The sequence below is a fragment of the Typopeltis vanoorti genome, chromosome 17 (assembly GCF_054136105.1).
Source record: "Typopeltis vanoorti isolate ZY-2024b chromosome 17, IOZ_Tvanoo_1.0, whole genome shotgun sequence".
Classification (NCBI taxonomy): Eukaryota; Metazoa; Arthropoda; class Arachnida; order Uropygi; family Thelyphonidae; genus Typopeltis; species Typopeltis vanoorti.
This window is the reverse complement of record NC_143565.1, coordinates 30,128,369-30,151,653: the sequence shown is the minus strand read 5'-3', so window position 1 is coordinate 30,151,653 and position 23,285 is coordinate 30,128,369. Positions and strand designations below refer to the sequence as shown.

The window sequence follows — 23,285 nt, the reverse complement described above, 5'->3', positions numbered from 1 at the left end:
GAGAGCAGAATCATTTGCCTTTAGAGGTAGTTGGTTCGTTTAGTGTGAATGAATTTAAGGGAAGGTATGACAGCTGGTTTGGGTGAGTTATAATCTCCCTTGATGAGTCTTTGACACTCCCTGGAGGTCTCAAATAATAATAATTACCTTGTTTCTCTCATCTTCATATGATCTTGCTTCTTACCATGGACCTCTTGCTTTGTTCCCTTCTCAGCTTTGTTAATCTCTTGACATTTCTGTAATATTTTAAATTTCATGTTTTATCCTGTAAACATTAGGAAAAAGCCATTAGGAAGAAGAAAACCAGGACGTCCTCTTAAACGATTCAACGATGACTTCTAAGGCCAGAACAGGCCATGCTAGGCCTAAATCCTTGATACGCATGATGATGATCCTGTAAACATGCCATTTCCTTTTTGAGGTCCTCTTCGTTCCTGATCTTCCACTATCTCTAACACACGTTCAACATTAACTCCAATATTAACATTTTCGTCTACTGTCTATTCTACCATCATGCCTTGTTCTCCCCATCCAACTGGAACTCACTTACTACATACTTGCTCACCACTTTTGCTCTCCTTCTACAAATCCCTCAACTTTTGTAATGAAAATATCTCACACACACACTACACTGAACAAAATCATGCAAATTCAATTCACCCAAGAAGTTTTGGCTACTTTTAAACAAATATACAAGTTTTACTTAAACCTATATAACTCAGTCTATTACACAGCTACATAAAACAACAACAACAACAAAAAAAAAAAAACTGTAAAAAATTAACCTAGTATCTAAATTTTGAAAATATGACATATTTCAGCTGCACTAATAACTATACACTATTTATTATTATTTACTATGAGCCACCTTGTACTCAAATACATAGAGGTACATATTAGCTACAGCATGTCTATCTATAATTGCTTAAATAATTTATATATTTAAGCAATAAATTTTATATATATTTTTAATAACATCAAGTGTATCCAATAGTCATCACAAATCAGACAACTGGGTTTTCTGGAAGCAAAGGATGGTTTGAGAAGTTTAAAAAAAGGTATTCATTAGATAATTTTTTGTATTTAATTGCATACTAAGGGTTAAGCAAGTAAATAAAGAGTGAAATGGATGAATAGTGAAATCAAATAAGCTGCGCTGGAAAAGAAAATGTTATGGAGGAGGTACAAGACAGTTGGTGGTGATCAGATCCATGACAAATATAAAGTGCGTGCTAGGAAGGTGACGAGAATGGTAAAGAAAGAAAAGGTGCAGTATGAGAGGAGATTGGCTAGCCAGGCCAAGGCAAGCAAGAGAAAGAATAATGGCAGGTTAGCACTGGGATAATCATGACAGCAGAATAACAGAGCTGCAAAAAATATAGTGGAATTATTGAATTGCATTTGATCAGCATATATCATACTGGTGTAAATGATGCCGTGCAATATACAGAAGAGAGACAAGAATTAGGAGAGATGTTGTAATAGATTTCATGGTATGATATGAACACAGATGGATAAGAAAATAACTATTTATTAACTTAAAAGCTAATATTTCGCTGGTATTACATCCGGCGAAATATTAGCTTTTAAGTATTATATCCAGCAAAATATTAAGTTAATAAATAGTTATTTTCTTATCCATCTGTGTTCATATCTATTACAACATGTCTGATGAACACATAAGCCTATCCACGCGTATAAATATTAGGAGAACTGGAAGTGAAAGAATCAGAATTGTATCAGATGTTGGTTGGATTAGATGTAAATAAAACTGTGGGATGGATGACATATCACCATGTATTCTAAAGAAATGTGCACTACAGTTGGCTATGCCCTGGTTATTTAATGAAAGTCTTGCAGTGGGTAAGGTTCCCAAGGAGTGAAAAGAAGGCAAAATAGTACCACTCCAAAAGCATGGTTTTAGGACAGAAGTCTCCAACTGCAGACCAGTCCGTGTAACTGCAGTTGTGGTCAAGGTGTTGGAGAGACTGGTAAGGAATAGAATACAGGATTGGATTGATGGACATAGCATTCTTTACAATGTTCTGCATGGATCTGTAAACGGTAGGTCCTTTTTAGTGATTTACCTGCATTTTATAATAAGGTAACAAGTATGTTAGATAAGGGAGAATCACATACAATGATATTCTTGGACTTTGCAAAAGTGTTTCATAGATTACCACATGATAAGTTGGTGTACAAATTGCAGAGGATGGGAATAGATAGTATATTGGTTAGATGGATCAGATATTGGCTCTCTGAATGATATCAGCAAGTTGTATGATGGAGCAGTATCTTAAAAAAGGAGGATAACCAGTGGCTTGCCCCAGGGTTCAGTTCTTGGGTCCCTGCTGTTTAACTTGTTTGTAAATGATATATCATGTGGACTGACTGGGGTTCTTCAGTTGTCTGCTAAGGTGCAAAGTTGGGAAGAATTATTAGTAGCACTGATGATGTTAATTTCCTTCAGGAAGATTTGAATAGACTTTATACTTGGAGAAAGGGAGTGGGGTTGTAGTCTTAATATCAATGTGCAAGGTGTTGCATTTTGGAATGCAGAAATATAAGGCTGTGTACTATATTGATAGTGCCATACTGCAGAAAGCGGATGAGATTAGAGATTTGGGAGTGATGGTTGACAGTAGACTGAAGTTTAGATGGCATATTGCTAGTGTTGCAAAGGCTGCACATTGTGGTGCTGCTATGATAAGAAGTGCTCTAACATGTAGGGATAAGAAAGTGGTTGTGCCACTGTATAATGCACTGGTCAGACCACACTTGGACTATTGTGGTCTGACCACAACAGTCCAAGTAAATAACTCAAATCTGGTTACCTGGTTTTCAATGTGATGTGGAGACATTGGAAAAGGTTCAGAGGTGAGTGACTAAAACAATGTCAGGACTTTGGAATGCTGGCTCTGGAGAAAGGTTGAAGAGATGTAGATTACAGAGTTTGGTGGATAGGAGATAAAGAGGTGACATGATAGAGACATTTAAGGTAGTGAGAGGATTTTATCAGATTAATCCAGAGGGGATTATAAAAAGAGTAGAGGTGAGAGGGGAAGAACTGGAGATCATCACTGGAAGTTATGTAAGCATGGTGAAGAGGGGTGTGAGGAGTAGATTTTTTACATGGAGAATTGTCAATGAATGGAATGCATTACTAGAATGTGTTGTTAATGCAATAAGTGTTAAGGATTTTAAGATTCTATATGATAAATATGCTTGGAGGGTGTAATAATAATGTTATGGAGGGTGTAATAATAATGTTAAAGTCAACGAAGCTACATCAGCTGATGAGAAAGCAGCTAAAGAATTTCAACAAAAACTAGCTAAATTTGTGGAAGGTTCTTATACAATTAATCAAGTTTTTAACACTGATGAAAAGGGTCTACTCTGCAAGAAAATGCCAAATATAACTTGTCAGAAACTGGAAAAAAAAAATACAGTTGAGGATTTAGTGTTTAAATCATTTAACTTTAAATTTAAAGTTAAAGTTGGAGGAAAAAAATAAGATTGAATAACATTGCTCTTTTGCACAAATGCATCAGGTGATTATATGATGAAACCTATAATTATTAATTGTGCTTTAAATCTAAAAGCTTTTAAAATAAAAGGCTTGAATAAAGGAAATTACCAGTTTATTGGAATGCCAATACAAATTCATGGGTTGTGGCAAAAATATTTAAGGAATGATTCTACTAATGTTTTATTCCTGATGCTGAAACATATTAAGAAAAGGAACCTAAGCTTCAAAATTCTTTTATTGATAGACTCCAGGGCATCTGCCAGCTTTATATTTTGAAAATTTGAAAGTAATTTTCTTACCATCCAACACTAAATCACTAATCCAACCACTTGACAATGATTAAGTATTCCAAAAAATTTGGATGAACTGGATTCTTACAATAAGCTTAGAGTCAGTCAAGTATGGAAAAAATTTACAATTTTAGTTTTGTGAAAATAACCAAAAATAATAGCCTTTGCAGTTTGTGATATATGATTATAAACTTTATATGCCTCCCAGAAAGCTATCAGTCCCAAGGTGGTTTTGAGTGGAAATGACATTCCACCAATAGAGAATGCATATTCTCAGATTACAGACTTGGCACATCAACTGGGTGGTGAGAGATTTGGTGATTTACATCCTTCTGAAATTGGAAAATTAGTGATGACAGACAATTAAAAAAAAAAAAATGATAGAAATGGTTATCAATCCCATCTCCAGTGATTCTGAAAGTGATAATCATAACCCAGCTTCAACACTTGATGTGAGCACAATAAGTCAAGGATTTAAAATGACTAAAAATCTTAAAAAGTATTTACATAGTACTTACAATCAAAGATGTAAACCAAGGATTAGGTGTATAATTATGTTCATATTTTAAAGACCATCTAAGAATAAATATCATAACAACATTGAAATAGAGAAAACCAATGAACCAATTTCTAAAAATAAATAAAATAGAACTTGGGTCTTTGGGCTTACTTCAATGATTTGGTCAAAAGGCACAAAACAGTCTTAATTCCTTGGATGATTGATAAACCTACCATCCAATTAGTACAATGGGAGGGGTAAGAATTTTTTTTTCAATTTTATTAATTTTTATTCATTTCTTACCTGGTCTGGAAACTCTGCTCTTGAAACCAAATGCAACTTCTTCAAGCCACTTCAGGCCAGCAATAAATAAACCAGCAGGAATTACAAGATGGGAGATTATGATAAGTTTAAAAGGCAGCTTGAAGTACTGACATGGCATAAAAATCTGAAAAGGAAGGATGTTAGCAGTGCATGAGGGGGGGGGGGTATCTGAAGAAAGCAATATCAAATAGTATACTCAAGGTCAAGAGAGTTAATCAGGTTGGAGTTGGAAAGATTAGTAGCATCATTAAACAGACAGAAGCAGCAAAAAACTGTTGTGGAAGGTATTATAAGGAAAAGGTGATCAGCAAGCTCATGAGCAATACAAACTTAGGTAAGAAAGGTGACCAGCTTGATAAGGAAGGCAAAATCAGATAATGAATAGGAAGTAGCTGGGCAAGCCAAAGGAAATCCCAAAGAGTTCCCTTCACTTTCCAGTATATAAAATGAAAAATGACTATGAACAGATAACTTTAACAAGCACTAATGGTAGCAAGGCAAAAGCTAGCAAATAGTTGAGTTTTTGAGAAACCACTTTAAAGGGATCTATCATCCAAGTGATTATAGTGCTGTGACAGATGTGGCATGAACCAATGTGAGAATAGAATATGAAAAATTGGAAGCACATAGGATATTGCAGAATCTCCTAAATGGGATATCAGCTTGCATATTACAAGAATGTGCAAAGGAATTGGCATTGCCTCTTAATAGGCTAAATAATTCTGTTGCATAAAGGAAGCTCTAAGATTGCAGTAGCAAATTATAGACCAATCAGTATCACCAGAGTGGTGGTAAAAGTACAGTTAAGTCTCAATTAGTGTGGATAATGAATCTCCCATGAAGTGGGTTGCATTCTTCACACTATTTGAACTTATAATTATATGTAAAATATGGTAATTGATTCCAGGTCGATGGAAATAAACAATGAAAAATTTTAAACCTAGGTTTTTATATGTTTATTAATGACATATTGCAGTTTTTCTTTTATATCCCTTGCAAGTTTTAAAATATTCCATACCATAGATTCAGGGATTCCAACATCTCATCCTATTTTAGAGTTGCTATAAACATGTTCATGTTGTTCAATCACATCAAATTTTTGCTCTAATGTAAATAATGAACCGCCTCTTTTTGCATTCATAGTGTTTTTATCTGAAGGAATCTTTCTTTTATTTATTTTGTTAAGGGAACCTCTTAAAATGATAAAAATAAATCACAAAAACTAATATTATTGCAAGCAGCAGCACAACGCACATCTAAAGATAAACAAGTGCAGATTGAAGTAGCAGCATCTAAAATTCTAATGGTAACCTATTAACCTCAACTGTGCATGCACTAGCCTCACATTAACTAAATTTTGGTTTGCATTAAATGCGACCTGGTATCGTTGTACAATTCACACTAAATCAAATATCACATTATTTGAACTTCCATTAATCAAATTAGAACACATGAAGTTAATGATGTGGATATAAAAGTAACTGATGGACAGATACCAAATATCAGCATATGGAGGAGAAAAATCCAGGAGAAAGAAGGTGACTAACAATGTGCTGCAAGGCTGGGTTGGACAACTGCTGTTTCATTTGTATGTATAGAAAATGATTTGAAGGAAAATATTCAGTTGTTTGCCTATTATGCAAAACTGGGTAGTGCAAGGTGAAGAGGCTGACAGTATAGGCAAAAGATAATGGGCAGTGGTTTAATGGGGAAGTGTAAAGTTGTGCATTTTTGCAACGAAAAGATTACAAGTTGTGCACTTCACTGATGGAACTATTCCAGGAAAACTAAGAGGCTAAGGATTTAGGGATGTTGGCAGATAGGAAGTTGATATTTGCAGGGCATACTACAAAAGTATATAAGATAACTCAATTAATTGGTTATTTATTGACAAATGCACTAAAAAGCAGAGATAAAGTTATTATTATATTATTATTATTACGTAGCACCTCCAGTGAGTCCAAAGAGTTATTGAGGGAGGGCACCTACTCTACAACTCTCCATCTCCACCAGCCACAACTACCTTCATGATCTACATCAATGCCATCTACCGCCATCTGCCACTACTAGTATTTTCACAGACAATCACAAACATCCATGGCGGGATTTGAACCCCTTGATATGATATTATGATAATAACATTTAAGTTACTCATCTCCTATATAGGACTGTTGTAGAGAAAATATTTCAGCACTTGGCTACAAAGGGCAGAACAAGGGATCATTCTTGAAAATTAAGTAAGAGTGTCGTAAGCAAGGGAGAACTAGATTTTTCACCTGGAAGGTGGCTGACATGTCAGTCAGCCATCTTCTTATCAATAACAAGATTTTATAATTCAATCCCATATTCTCCAATTTATGCAACAGTCTTCTATGCTGTATTCTGTGAAAAGCCTTAGCAAAGTTCAGAGTATCATGGTGTATATGTTATTACTGAGTTAGACAAGGGAATCATCATTCCCCTTGTCTAACTCAGTAGTGGGATCAATGTTCCCTGTTCTGAAACTCCAATTATATAGCCTGAAGAAAGGAATAGCCAATTCAGCTGAACGCTCTTTTAGAATCCATGCTAATATCCCATCAATTCCTATTGTCAACTCCTTAATCAGTTTGTGCAACAACTTTAGTACTGCCTACTCGTACACCTGAATTTCTTAATTCGGTGAACAGGTAGTAGTAGTGTGAGTGGAATGCTGCATACACCAGGTTGATAACTTTTAGCAAAATGGGTACTCATTAGTTGAACAATCTCTCCTGCATTTGTCACCTACATACAATCTGCATTCAGTAGAGTTGTTCTTTTGTATTCATTCTTTCTTTTACTTGCAGAATAATAATAGAATTCTTAGAGTTGTCTTTAGCTTGAAGAGAAAGTTTCTTTTCTTACTCAGACTTAGCTTTCTGTACAACATTTGCAACTCTTCTGGCTTGCACTTTATAATTTTCAGAAATGACTTCATTCTTATGCACATGGTATTCTTTCTACATCATCTTTTCTTATAAATCTTACACGTTCAGTTCAATCCTATTTATTCTCTGAACTCTAGGGACACATTCCAATATTGCATCATTTAAGTATGTTTTAAACCCTTGCAATGCTGATATCATAATATCATAAATGTTTTGGATCTTTTCTCCATAGACAAAGCTAACATCAATTACAACGACCTTGAAAAATAAATTATTAGCTATTACTTGAACCCAAATTAAAATTGCAAAGTTCAGATAAATTACTAAGTAATAGTATCGTATCATGCACAAGTACAGGGTGGCCATAAAATAACTTTCCCTCTTTGGAGGCATCTGTAGCTAAAACCAATAAATGGAATGAGACCAAATTTTATATTGAGACTTTTGAAGGCAATGGGAGATGATTTCCATGAAAAAAAGATTTAGTACCAAAAGTCACCGATAGGGGAAATTTTGGCATGGCAGAGCCAAAAACAAGCGGAAAATTACATTAAAGGCAGATAAAATGGAATAATAGCATTTTGATGGTGTAAGCGATGTCACTCATTTCAGGTGGATATGTGGGGCATTACAATGATAATAATAATAATTAAACTAAAACAACAACTTGCGAGAACATCATCATCAAATTCCTGCCATATACCCTCAAGGGGTGTACAGGATATGACAGTACTACGTGAAATAATTACATCATTACTAACTTCCTATCTACAATTTTCCTCCAAATCAGTCTGTTACTTGTCAAGACTCCAACATTATCAGATCTTATATTTCTATCGTCTAAAGCACTTTGTACCGTATCAATCCACCTATATCTTGGTCTTCCTCTGGGTCGTTTTCCTCCCAACCTGGCAGAGAACACTTGTTTTGCTAATCTTTCCTCTCCCATTCTATTTAAGTGACCATACCATCTGAGATTAGCTCTGCTAACGCATTCCTGGATTCTGACAATGTCAAGTTCTTTCCTAATATCCTCATTTTTAATATGATATTGCCATTGATGCCTTTCATGCCATTCACACCTCTAATCTTTCTCAGGACTCTCATATCTGCGGTCTCTAGTCTTTGGTCAAGTGTTTTACTTCTGACCCAGCTCTCAGATCCATAAGTTAAAATTGGTTTGAACACAGTCTTGTATACAGCTAATTTAGTGTTCCGACTAATTTCTTTCTTATTCCATATGAATTTATTCAATTGACTTCCCACGATACCAGCTTTGCTGATTCTGTTGTCTATTTCTATATTTAGTTTACCATCTTCAGTAAAAATTGTGCCTAAGTAGCTGAAATGTTTTACTTGTTCCACAGGTTCTCCATTCACAACACAGTTGACATTTTCAATGATTCTGCCTATTTTCATTGTCTTTGTCTTTTTATTGCTGACCTTCATACCATATCTATTACAACAGCTATTCAATTTAGTCAGAGAATCTTGCAGACTTGTAGCGGATTTATTTAGAAGTATAACATCATCCGCATAAAGCAAAGAGCTGACATTAACATTTCCAATTTCGATATCAGGTTTAATACCACATTCCTTCATAATGTGATCCATATAGATAATGAATAACAGAGGGGATAATGTACATCCTTGTCTCACACCAGATTTAACATTAAACCATCTTCCTGTACTTCCTTCAATTCTAACTGCTGACTCACAACTCAAATAAAGACTAAGTATTGCTTGATATAATGCCCTATTGACACCATATAACTGCAGCGTATTGAAGAGCTTCTCTCTTGGCACCTTGTCATATGCCTTTTCCAAATTGACAAAACTTAAATACAGATCTTTGTTATATTCCCATGCTTTCTCGACTATTTGTCGTAAAGTGAAGATCTGATCCTGACAGCCTCTATTTGGCCTGAATCCAGCTTGTTCTTCACCAAGCTTTTCTTCCACAATTCTTCTCAACCGTTTCTCAAGTATACTTGCATAGATCTTGCCAGGAACACTCAGTAGGGAAATACCTCTGTAATTCTCACATTCAGTTTTATTTCCCTCTTTATATATGGGTACTATGAGAGCTCTACTCCAATCATCGGGAATTCGTCCCTCTGTCCAGGCTTTCTGAACTATGCAGTGCAGCCACTGTAAGACTCTTATACCACCATACTTCAGCATTTCTGGTCGAATATCATCTACTCCTGCTGCCTTTCCACATTTCAAGCCTTTGATGGCTTTTTCTACTTCAAGTATGGATATGTATTCCTGACTGCATGCCTGGTCAGTGTTTTTTTATCACTGTGCTGTCATCACTGCTTGTTTCATTTAGCAGTTTTTCAAAGTAATTACTCCATACTTCAAGGATATCTTTTTCTCCTGTTTTCATTTCACCTTTATCATCTCTAATTCCTTTTACAGCACTCTTTCCTCCATTCCTAAGCTTCTTCAACAACCTCCAGAATATTTTGCCACCTTCTTGATATTTATTTTCTATATTCTTGCCAAAGTCCTCCCATGACTTTTGTTTAGCTAGTTTTACACACTGTTTAGCTTTCTTACATTTGTCTCCATATTCTGTAAGAGTAAAAGCTGACTTATTTGCCAGGAACTTTTGATATGCTTTCTTCTTTTCCTTCACTGCCTCTTTAACTTCCTGTGTCCACCAGGGAATTCTGATTTTTTTTATCTTTGCACACAACCTCACCACATGCCTCTCTCACAGAATCAATCAATGTTTTCTTCAGAGTTTGCCACTGAATCTCCAAGGTTTGATTCCTGTTCTCAAACTCTTTCATTTTTTTTCAATAATCTTTCTGTATTTTAGTCTACAGTTCACATCTGAGAGCTGCTCAACTTTTATTCGCTTTAAAACTTTCTTACATGTTATTCTTTTCAATATGAAATTCAATTTTATCCTGCTCAAGACTAAATAGTGATCACTTCCAATTTCAAATCCTCTGTACACTCTGGTGTCCTGCACCAGGGAGAAAACATCACTATCAACAATAACATAGTCAATGAGACTTTTCTTATTCCTAGCCTCTTCTCTCCATGTGAATTTGTGCACATTTTTATGTTGGAACATGGTGTTAGTAATAACCAGTCCATGTCCTGAGCAGAAATCCAACAGATATTTGCCATTATTATTAGCTTTGCTCTTTTCTCCAAATTTTCCCGAAATATTTTTGTATGTCTCACAATCATTTCCTACTCTACTATTTAGATCCCCAACAAGGACCAACTTTTCCTTTTTCATTGTGTCAGTTGCTTTTTCTAAAGCCTCAAAAAATTCCTCCACTTCTACCTTAGTAGAACCTTCTGTGGGACCATAGGCACAAATAAGTCTCATTGTCCAGTTCCCCATTCTCATATTTGCCCACATTACTCTACTTGAGACTGACTGCCATTCAAGAAGATTAGCCTCGTATTTTGTGTTGAATACTATGGCTACTCCTTCTTTTCCTTGATTGTTATTGCCTGAATATAACATTTTGTATTTATTGCTCAGAAAGATCTCACCAGTTTTGGTCTTTTTTGTTTCAGTCACCCCTATTATGTCGATCTGGTACTTACAGGGTGTTCGGGATAAATTTGACAGTTTCGTAAGGAAAAAGAAAATCTTCTTTGTATCTATTAAATTGAATGAATTGATAAAAAAAACATTACAGGCAGAGTTAATTACAATACTATCAACAAGATTTACTCAAAATAACCACCATTAGCATCGATCACAGCTTCAATTCTGCTTCGGAACCTCGAACAAGCTGATGCTACAGTCTCCCTGGGAAGGGCCGCAAAAACTGTTTTAATTTTATCCATTAACTGGGCTTTTGTATTACTGGAAGTGCGATTAGTGTCTTTTTCAACTGCGCCCCATACAAAATAATCCATGGGGTTAAGGTCTGGGGAGTTTGGAGGCCAAACATTTGGACTGGTGAAGTCGTAGAAATTTTCAGACAAACATTTTTGACTTTTCCCAGAGGTGTGGCAAGGGGCCGAATCCTGCTGCCATACATACGGCCTACCATTGGCTACCCTTGTTATCCAGGGCTTGACTACAGTTAGCAACTCCACGAACAAAGCCCGAATTCCAATGCCAGGGTTCTTCAACACCTGTTCCTGCAGATTTGCGAGGAATTCTGCTGTACGAATGCAATCAGATCGTCTGCTAGGGATCTTTCTTCTTGCTACATCCTCGTAGTCACCATTGCAAGTCTCTAGTTCATGCCTGATTGTTTTTACTGTATTCAGGGAGCATTGGGCAGCAGTCGTAATATCCTTATTTTGATGGCGGGCACAAATCATCATGATACAAGTTATTCTCTTCCATGATTCAGGTGGGTTCCAGCTATCCATCCTTTCTGACATCTTGTATATGAATGAAGAAGGGTCCAAACTTTTAAATGAAGAGAAGTGTGTGTTAATACATGTAACTTAAGGAAAAATATAATTAATTATAAATATGTCAAATTTATCCCGAACACCCTGTATCTAATTCCTCAGCTAGCTCCATTTCTTTGCCATTCAGGCTTCTTACGTTGATAGTACCGATCTTTAACTCTGGTGATGTTGAGTTAGGGTTTGTTTTCAGATTTGTTCCAGTAGCTGACTTTTCGCTGTTCGCCCTGGTTCCCTGGCGAAAACAACGGGGGCCTTGTTTAACCGGGCGACGCCCCAGCCGGCATGAAATTTTGCCATGTTGTACCATCATTTTTTTATTTTGGTTTAACCAATAAGAATACAATTTGGTCGGCTAAATCCCAAATTGCCAGCCCATCCTCGTTCATTCAGTATCAAAGTAGATACCCAACAGGGTGCACCACGAGAAGGTGAGGATTGGACATTAGGTCAGAAGCCCTGGTCGGTTCTCTGCATTCCTTTAAAGGCTATGTGGAGGTCTCCTCTCAGTTATACAGCTTTGACCCTTAAGCACAACTTGCGAGAGACACAGAAATTAATGTAGTGATTGAACTCACAGGAAATAATGTTTCATTCATCAGAATCAGGGTCCTCTGGAGACACATACACGATTTTCAATGTGCTGACCTTTAACGTCTGTTACTGTCTCTTCTTGCACTGCTTTCTGTCCTCTGCCAGGTCTAACTCCCAGTGATCCAGTTTCTTCAAACTTCTTAATCATAGCGCTCAGTGCTACAGCTGACATAGGACCTGTACGCAGGTTATGAAGCCTTCTAAATTCCTGAAGGGCCACTACAGCATTGCACTGTTTAATGTAAAACAACTTAACAAGTAAAGCACGCTGAGGCAAGGTAGGACGCATATTGAGCACAATTCGTCAGTCATTTGAATAACCGCCTGAACCGCCCAATTCCCCTTTTAAGTGGAATTGGTGGCGCTGCTGTCATGTATGCACAGTAAAATATGCATAATCCTTTTTAACTGTGTTTACTGCAAATATTTGACTGCTTTCGTCTCTGCCAGTGCCAGCCAAAATTTCCCCTATCGGCAACTTTTGGTACTAAATCTGTTTTTTTTTTTGCAGAAATCATCTCCCCATGCCTTCCAAAGTCTCAATATAAAATTTAGTCTCATTCCGTTTATTGGTTTTAGCTACAGATGCTTCCAAAGAGGGAAAGTTATTTTATGGCCACCCTGTATAACCTCAAATCTGTAAGTCACTGGTAGTGCTGAACCTCAACTACTAGTTATGACAAAGGATGGAGACCAACCACTTATTGATTTTCAACTGTTAGAGCTAAAACCTACTTACCTATTTCATTTCCTCCTATCTTGGAAAGGAAGTGAAATAGGTTACGAAAGGTGAAAAGGTGTTAGAGGATTATTTGAATTATAATTTTATCAAAATTCTAAAAAATAAAAAAGTGATTTGGAGAGCCTTTATGAAATTCAAAATTAATTCTTCCAAACCAAGATTACATATTCAGATTTTACATTTTGAATGATTTCATATCAATATTTTTGATATATAATATATGGCAATTTATTTTTTTCCAACAATACAAACATCCTGTTTCTATAATGGAAGAAAATAAACTGTCAGTCTAAAAAGATTGACAATATAATAAATTAATAACAAATTTAATTATACGGTTACCTTTGGTTTTATAATTATCACCCAAAATAAATTCATTTTGTTTCACTGACTCTGACTTCTGCTCCTTTTCTCTGCCTAATAAATCATCCATAAATGATCGACCTTTGGAAGGAGATGAATTTACATTTTCCTTTTTTTGAAATCTGCTAGGAGATTTCTCATCTAGACCCAAACCTCCTAAAAAATCACCAGAGTCATCAAAATCAACAAAAGATGACCTTCTATTTCTTTTCTGTCTTTCTCTTTGGGGCTCAGTATCCAGTTTGGATTCTGATGTTAAAGTAATACCACCATCACTAACAGCAGCTTTAGATGCAGAGACAATCCCATTATCTGTGATTTTTTCATCAACAGAGTTTCTACGACTCTCAGCAACTGTATAAAAGAGAAATAATAAATCATACTTTATGGCTATTTATTTATCTATCACAGTAACTATAACTATAATAAACTTTTTTTTTTTTTAGGTACCAAAGGAATATAATATATTTGACAGAGTAACAAATTCTGATTAATTATAATATAAATTAAATTAGAAGGATTTGGTAACTGTTACTTGAATATAAGGACTTTGGTCTCATGATAGACAAGGAACCTAAGTTCAAAAATCACAGTCTTACTAATAAACACATTAGTAAGACAAGTAAAGCACAACAGATTGTTGGTCTAATCACAAGAACCATTCACTTGCAGGAAGAAAGAAGTTACAATAACCTTATACAAACACTCTTTTAACCACCCAACTGGTCAGAAAGTGTATATATGTCAAGGTTACCATGGATGCAAAGTGCATATTAAAATTGTAATACCATTGATATTACATTGAAATATATGATGGATACGAAGTGAAGAGGAGTGATGTATTTTATCTATATTGATGGCAATGTCATTAAGAACCAGTCCTAGATTATGGTGCTCACCTTTGGTCACACCAATTCCTAATGGACATTAAAGAAACTGAAGATATACAGAAAAGTATGAAGCAGAATTAAATCAGAAAAGTTATGAAAGCTAGTTGGTAAACTGCCATTCAATGAGCTTAACTAATAAGAAGATGAAAGATTTAGCTAAAGTTTATAAATTAGTCCATAATAAATACAATGGATATAATACAGGGTGGCTCATAAGTCATGGAGGAGGTTGTACAAAGGTCTTTGTGTAGCAACTGCATTAGCTTTTTTTTTTTTAAACATCACCAGATTTTTATTAGTTATGAAAAACCACATCATGTAAATGCCTTCCATTTTTGGCTTTACAAAGTCTGGCCATTTCTATGGAATGTTCCATGACACCGGCCACCCTGTAAAATTCTTTGCAGAATGGCAAGAAAAAAAAAAAAGACCAAATTAAAAAAAAAACTTAGCTGACAGAAATATAAGATCTGATAATATTCGAGTCTTGACTGACAGATAACAGATTAATTTATAGAAAATTGTTGATAGAAAGTCAGTAAGTAATGATGTAACTTTTTCATGAGTCTTTTGACTCCATGGAGGCCTGAATAATAATAATAATTTATGTAGTACTATCATAATAACCTGTACATCTCCTCAAGGTACTTGTCAGTAATTTGAGGATGATACAGTCAGAAGTAAAATTAATACTTCAGATAGAAACAGCCATAAGAAACCTGAAATGTGGAAAGGCAGCTGGAGTAGATGATATTCAACCAGAGAGAAAGAGAGAGATGCACAAAAGTTTTACAGTGGTTGTAATGCATTATTCAAAACTCAGTCAGAAAGTTTAATTCTAGATGATGGGAGAAGAGTTTATTATTATTATCTGAGACCTTCAGGGAGTCAAGGACTCATCGAGGGAGGCTATAAATTACCCTACTCAGCTATCATACCTTCCCTTAAATTCATTTACACTAGACGAACCCACTACCCCCTAAGGGCAAATTATTCCACTCACTCAATGCTCTCTGGGAGAAAAGTCTAGCTCTTACCCCTTTCTTGACTGAGAACAACCTTAACTTCCATGGATCCCCCGTGTTCTCTCCACACCTTCCATATAACAAAAAATTTCATCATTAATTAAAATGCTATAACATGCGTTCAAAAGTTTATAGACCTCTATCATATCACCGCTTTTTCTCCTGTTAACCAGAACCTGCAATCCACATACTCGCAATCTGTCCTCATAATCTAAATCCCATAATCTGGATATAATCTTTGTAACTGTTTTTTGCACCCTTTCCACAGTTTCTTTATCCCCTTGGAACCCAGGAGACCAAATCTGCACAAAATAATCCAGGTGTAGTCTTATCAAAGCCTTATAAAGAGACAAAATGACTTCCTTATCCTTACATGTCAAAGTTCGCTTCAACATCGCAATTATCCTCCGAGTTCTATTTGCAACTTTTGCTATGCCGCTGGAACTCTAATTCGGCTTATGTACCAAACCTAAAAACTTGCATGTATAACCATGATCATGTTTCTATTCATCCTGCCATCCTCTAGTTACATTAGATTATGCCATCTCTCCCTACATGCATGCACAAAAAAATAAATTTTCATGTATAATGTACTGTTACCTTATTTTTAGAAATATTCATGTGTTATAATTTACAAAAAAAACTTACATTAATTACTTTAATCTAAACAAGTAAGTGGCAAATTTCAACTGGGAATAATAAAAACAATAAATAAATTATAATTTCACTAAGCATAAATTTATTTAATAATAATTAACATACATAAACCACAGGAGATGATGTATATTTGTATTTAAATAAATAAATGAAAAAAAAAAAGTTTAAATGAAAAATAAATTTTTAAAATTTCCTAAATTGCTAGGATACATTAGCAGGTAGGACAAAGTCACTTTGAATAGGTCACCAAGTATGGCCCAACCTTGGTATATAATGAAAGGGGGCGCTAGTGGGTCAAGCGCTACGAACGTGTTTTGAAGAGCTCCTGATTCAGATAAGTTTTACTAGGAATAATTAAGTATATATGCGTAATTGTTTAAGTAAGAGCGGCTGTAAACGTTGTACACTACCGATATTATTAGTGTGGGGTTTTTTTCCTTGCTTAAACTAAATACGAAAACGTTAATATTAGACCTAGTAACCTGCAGAGAAAAAAAAAAAAAAAATGGCGGCGGCATTGTCATTCCATGATTTTAATTTGGATTTCAGTCGGTTCGTTAAGTGTGAGGTTTGTTATATGTATTCCTTCGACTACATAAACGATTTGTGGATGTTTAGTGCAGATGGAAGAAGGGTGTGTGCGAAATGTGACCTGAACGAGGAATTGATGAATGCGAATATGAAGTTGATGACAGAAAGTGCTAGTACCGATTGTGTCGCGAGTGCACGTTTGAAAGAGAAGGGTGGCGAGAAAGACAGGCGAAAAAATGTTAAAAAATCAGGAAAAAAGAAAAAGAGCGATTTGACAACCATAACGGATGTTAAAAGGGACGAAAGTGAGGCGGAAAGAAACGAAATTGAGAGAACGAATGAAAGTAGAAATGGCGTGGTGCAGAAATCGCAAGTAAAAAAAATCGAAAGAATGAATGATAGCGAAAAAAGAATGACTGATGGCGAAAGTTGGACGCATGTTGGAACGAAAGTACTGAACCAAAGAAAGATGAATGACAGTAAAAGTGAGAAGAATGATAGTGAAAGTTGGATGCATGTTAGTCCGAAAGTACGGAAACAAAGAAAGATATGTGAGAGTGAAAGTGAGAAGAATGATAGTGAAAGTTGGACGTATGTTGGACCGAAAGTACTGAAACAAAGAAGGATGAATGAGAGGGAAAGTGAGAAGAGGGGGTCGAGAGTTAGAAAGTTAGAAAGATTTAATGATAGAGTGAATGTGTCGCGAGGTTCAGAAGGTGAATTGGATTGGATGAAGCAAGAAATGAAATGGATGCGGAATGAAATTAAGAGAATTCAGGTCAAAACTATTAAAATAAATCATGATGGCATGAAAGAGTTAACAAAAGATGAGCGAGTGGCGTTGTATGGCGACTCCATTATTAAAGGTGTGCTAGAGGATAAAATGCACAAGATATGTTTTCCAGGCAGTAAAATGAGTAGAGTGATTGAGGCATTGAATATGAGGTGGGAACGAGCAAAAGAGTTAATTGTATTAATTGGTACGAATGATTTGAGAGAGAACAAAGAGCATGTCAAAATGAATGTCAGGAGACTGCTTGTAAAGATAAAGGAGAATAGTGTGACAGGAAGGGTGGTCAGTGTGTTGCCTAGGTATGATTGTGGTGAAATGAGGTGGAGAGCAAGGATTATGAATGATATTCTGGCTGAAATGTGTGAGGAGATGGGAGTACAGTTTGTTAATGTGTGGAATGAGTTTGAGGGACGAAGTGAGCTGTATGGGAGCGATGGACTGCATTTGAGTGGTTATGGTGTGAGTCGCTTGGAGAGACTGAATAGAGAGAATGAATCAGATCGAGAGGGGAGTGATGTGGAAGAGCAGGAGAGTAAGACAGGAGAGATTGAAGGAGTGGAAATGAATGTGGAAGTGAGTGGTATGAGTATAGAAAATGAGAGAATGGGTGTGCAAGAGGAGCAGGGAAACGGCGAGGCTCAGGGTGGACAGGGATACACAGCGTGAGAAAGGTGGATGCTCCAAGAGGAGGTGAGAGAATGTGTAGGCAGGAAAGTAATGGGATGATCAGGGATCAAAAGGAAACAGATGGAATTGCAAAGGGTTCTAAAATGAAGAAGCAGAAAGGGAAATGGCCCCAGTCCAGCATGGAGAGATCACATCGAGTGAGTGGTATCAGTGGAACTAGCTGTAGATCCAGAAATGAGTTGTTGTGTTTGTATACCAATGCTAGAAGTATAAGAAACAAGGCGGATGAAATGGTTGCACTAATTGCGTCTGTGCACCCAGAGATTGTCGGAATAAGTGAGACATGGTTAGATGAGGATGACATCCTGACAGGAATAGAGATGGAAAGGTATGATATGTTTCATGAGGATAGAAGGGGTAAAAAGGGAGGGGGAGTGCTATTGATGATAGAGAAAGAGTTATGTCCATACAAGGTAGAGATGCAAGAGGGAAATGGGGCCAGTGGTTTTGAGGCAGTATGGTGTGAGATGGAGGTGAATAGAATCAAATACTTGGTGGGATGTTGTTATAGACCTGGTAATGTGGATGGTGGTGATAGTGAAATGTATAGTCAAATAAGCCAAGCAAATAAGAAAAGGGTGATCATTATGGGTGATTTTAATTATGGCAATATAGACTGGAATGAAGAGATAGCAACTGGAAGTAAAGAAAATGAGTTTCTTGAGTTTTTGAGGGATAACTACCTCAGACAGTATGTAACAGAGGGCACAAGAGGATTAAGGGTCTTGGATTTGGTCATCTCATCGGAGGATGTAATTATCAATGAGGTATCAAATCATCCACCAATTGGTGAAAGTGACCATGAGGTGATTACTTGGGTGGTTGCCAGCAGTGCAAGGACCCCTGTGAAAAAAGGGTATATGTGGAACTACAAGGGGGGTGATTATGAAGAGCTCAGGAGACAGCTTGCAGGTGTAGCATGGAATGAGGAGTTAGGTGGAAAAGAGATCAATGCAGCTTGGGGGATTTTCAAAAAATATTTAGTGGATGCAATGTCTAAATGTATACCACGGGTGAGAAGGTTAAATAAGTTAGGTGTGAGATGGATGAATAAAGAGATTAAGCATGCAATACAGAGAAAAAGGGCATTGTGGAGGCAGCATAAGAGAAGTGGAAGTAACCAATTTCATGAGTTCTACAAAGACCAGGCAAGGAGAGTGACTTGGTTGGTGAGAGCAGCTAAAGAGAGGTATGAACAGGAGTTACCTAATGAAGCTAAAAAGAATCCTAGGGAGTTCTTTCGATATGTAGCCAGCAAAAGAAAGAATGATTATGGAAGGATGACATTGATTGGAGGAAATGGTATAAAGACAGCTGTTGCAGAATGTGTGGTGGAGATACTTAATGAGCAGTTCATAAAGATCTTTCAATCTTGTGAATGCGACTTCATGGAGAGATTAAGAGCAGTTGATGATGGGGAGGAGAGACTGACAGTAAGTGAGCAGGAGGTGTTTAGGGAGTTGAGTAAACTAGATGTAAATAAGGCTGTGGGACTTGATAATATATCACCGCATATTCTGAAGGAATGTGCCAGAGAGTTGACACCTGCCTTGACATATTTTTTTAATAGGAGTCTTGCACTTGGTCAAGTCCCTAAAGAGTGGAAGGAGGGCAAGATTGTGCCACTTCATAAAGGAGGTGATCGAACTCAAGCATCAAACTATAGGCCTACCTGTGTGTCAGGTGTTGTGGTTAAGTTGTTGGAGAGGCTTGTGAGAACTAGGATCCAGAGTTGGGTTGACAACAATGGTATAATCTTTGATGGACAGCATGGATTTGCTAAAGGAAGGTCGTGTTTTAGTAATCTACTTACTTATTACAATAAAGTGACTGCTTCCTTGGACAGAGGAGAAGGATACACAGTAATATACTTGGATTTTGCAAAAGCTTTTGATAGAGTACCTCATGATAAGTTGACAGTCAAACTAGAGCAGATGGGGTTGGATATTAGATTAGTGCATTGGATTGGAGACTGGCTATCTGATAGGTATCAACAAGTTGTGTATGGGGGTGCAATATCCAGGAAAAGGAAAGTCACTAGTGGAGTGCCTCAGGGATCTGTTTTAGGGCCATTACTATTTAACTTCTATATTAATGATATTGGCGAAGATTTGGATAGAGATATTCAGGTGTTTGCAGATGATGCAAAGTTGGGACAAACCATAAAGAGTAGTGAAGATGTTGTGGCCTTACAAGAAGACTTGAATAAATTGAGTGATTGGGCAAGCAAATGGGGATGTGAGTTCAATGTTGCAAAATGTAAGGTTTTAAAATTTGGAAAACAAAGATGGGATGCAGAATTTATGCTTGGTGAGAATATATTGTTGGAAGTAGAGGAAATAAGAGATCTGGGAGTGATAGTGGATAAGGATCTAAAATTTAGGGGACACATTGCCAAAATTGTGAAGACAACACAAAGACTTCTGGGAATGATGAGGAGGACACTGACGTGTAGAAGTAGGGAGATTCTTGTTCCATTGTATAAGGCTTTGATTAGGCCACACATGGACTATTGGGCCCAGATTTGGTCACCTGGTTTTCAGAAGGATGAAGAGATGTTGGAAAGGGTCCAAAGGCGACTGACTAAGGTAGTTTCTGACCTCTGGAATGTCGAGTATGAGGAAAGATTGAAAAGATGTAATTTGCAGAGTCTAGTGGAGAGAAGGAAGAGGGGAGATATGATAGAGACCTACAAGTTGGTAAGGGGTTGTTATAGGATCAATGGTGGAGAAGTTCTACAGAGAATAGTGGGAGATCAGGGGAGAACCAGAGGTCATACCTGGAAACTGTATAAAGAGGGTGTGAGTAGGGGAGTGAGAGGCAGGTTTTTTTCGTGCAGAGTTGTGAATGATTGGAATGCCTTGCCTGAGAGTGTGGTGTCTGCAAGGAGTTTGAATGTGTTTAAGACCCGGTATGATGAGATGTGTGTGAGATAAAAGGACCTCCTAGATGAGTCTTTGACTCCATGAGGTCTTGTTTAATAATAATAATGTGAATTAGATGGATTGAAGGATTCCATAGATCTAATTTTACTAGCTAAATTATAATTATATGAATGGTTACAAAGGTCATTATCTATATTATACATAAAACCCATGACTGGAATGGTGTTTGCAGCTACAACATAATCTAATCCTTTCGATAAGAAAGTTTGAGCACAGTTAGTAGTTGGAAGAGGATCAATCGTTCGATGCTGTTGGCACACTTTCCCTCGTCTTTGGACTCACATAATAATAATATTGATAATGATGAAATACCAGACTTTATGACCTTCCTAAATTACATAAAGAAAATGTTCCATTAAGACCTATAGTGAACTGCTGTCTGTCTTTTTTCTCTCTCTCTCTGTTTTCTAGAAACAGCTTATTTAATAAAAAATTCAGTAGAATTTAAGAATAAAATTTCAGGATTATCCTGAAGAAAAGAAGAAAGCATATTGAAAGTTCTTGGCAAATAAGTAAGCTTGTGCTCTTAAATAATACAGAGACAAATGTAACAAAGCTAAACACTATGTAAAACTAGCTAAATAAAAGTCATGGGAAGACTTTGGTAAGAACATAGAAAATAAATATCAGGAAGGTGGCAAAATATTCTCGAGGTTGTTGAAAAAGCTCAGAAATGGAGCTGATAAAGATGATAAAGGTGGCATGAAAACTGAAGAAAAAGATATCCTTGATGTATGGAGTAATTACTTCGAAAAATTGCTAAATGAAACAAGCAGTGACAGCAGAGGTAAGAAACTCTCAACAGGCATGCAATCAGGAATAGATATCCATACTTGAAGTAGAAAAAGCCTGAAATGTGGAAATGAAGCTGGAGTAGATAAAATAAATAAATAAATTCCATGTGATGATACTGCATTCCCCCTTTTTACGGGAGTTCACAGCACTATCTAGTCCCCCCCAAATTTTATCCAGACTCCAGAACTGGCATAGGCTGACGAATCAGACCTATGGCTGGGTCAGTATTCCTGACCGTAATCCGTGTGTATCCTCAGACTGGTTTGCCTGCTTGTGGGATGAAAAACACCAGATAAACTGGTGGGAAAAACCCTGATGTCTACGCCCAAGACCGGCTAACTTGGCTATGGCTGAGAAAGATCCTTAAGCTCCTCACGTTGTTGATGGGAATCGAACCTAGGACACTCCTTCCCCAGGCATATGGTTGTGAAGCACAAAGCCACTAGGCTAACCGTGCGGACGCTGGAGTAGATGATATTCGACCAGAAATGCTCAAGTATGGAGGTATAAAAGTCTTGCAGTGGTTGCACTGCATAGTTCAGAAGGCTTGGAGAGAGGGACGAATTCCAGATGATTGGAATAAAGCTCTAATAGAGGAATAGAGGTCTGCCTTCCACACTATGCAACTGGATCACCAACTTTCTCACTGGTCACTCACTACGTGTCATTGTGGACAGTTTTCTCTCCTCAGATTTCCCCACTAATGAACAGTATCCTAGGGTTCTGTTCTTTCACACAATCTCTTCTTCTTGTATACAAATGACCTACTCTCACAGATTTCCAATCCTATTCATAGCTTTGCTGACAACAGTACACTCAATTCTTCCTTTTCATTTGACAAATTTTGTAGTGCTCATGTATTAGAATCCTCAAAATTTACCATGACCAGTGACCTGAACTCAGCTCTCATAATTATATCCCAGTGGGACAAGGACAACTTTGTAAACTTCAATGCCACCAAAACTCAGTTCTGTCTGATCTCTTGCAGGAACGAGCTCGCATCTCCCCCCCCCCCCCACTCTTACCTTTAGTAATACTGAGATATCCAAACACGATCAGATTTCTCTTCTTGGACTGACCTGTACCTCTGATCTTTCCTGGCACAACCACATTTCAATTATAGCATCTGCAGCTGCCAAAAAACTTGGTGTACTATTTCACACAAGACCTTCATGCCTCAACAGCTGCTAACTCTATACAAATCCCAAATCCACCCAACCATGGAATACTTCTTCTTCTTCTTCTGCTGCAGCTTCTCCCACTTAAGTGGGGTCACTGTTTGTTATGAGTCTCCTCCACACCTTCCTG

General features: G+C 36.9%; 1 protein-coding gene across 3 annotated transcripts in view; it reads right to left on the bottom strand.

The window, feature by feature from the left end:
- Window positions 1-23,285, bottom strand: part of LOC150097258 (uncharacterized) — a 195,583-nt gene that overhangs the window by 133,321 nt on the left and 38,977 nt on the right. For all 3 annotated transcript variants that reach the window (XM_090407101.1, XM_090407100.1, XM_090407102.1), the window contains exon 5: window positions 13,634-14,008. In XM_090407101.1, coding sequence (XP_090263227.1) covers window positions 13,634-14,008 — 375 coding nt within the window. The remainder of the gene's footprint in view (window positions 1-13,633; window positions 14,009-23,285) is intronic.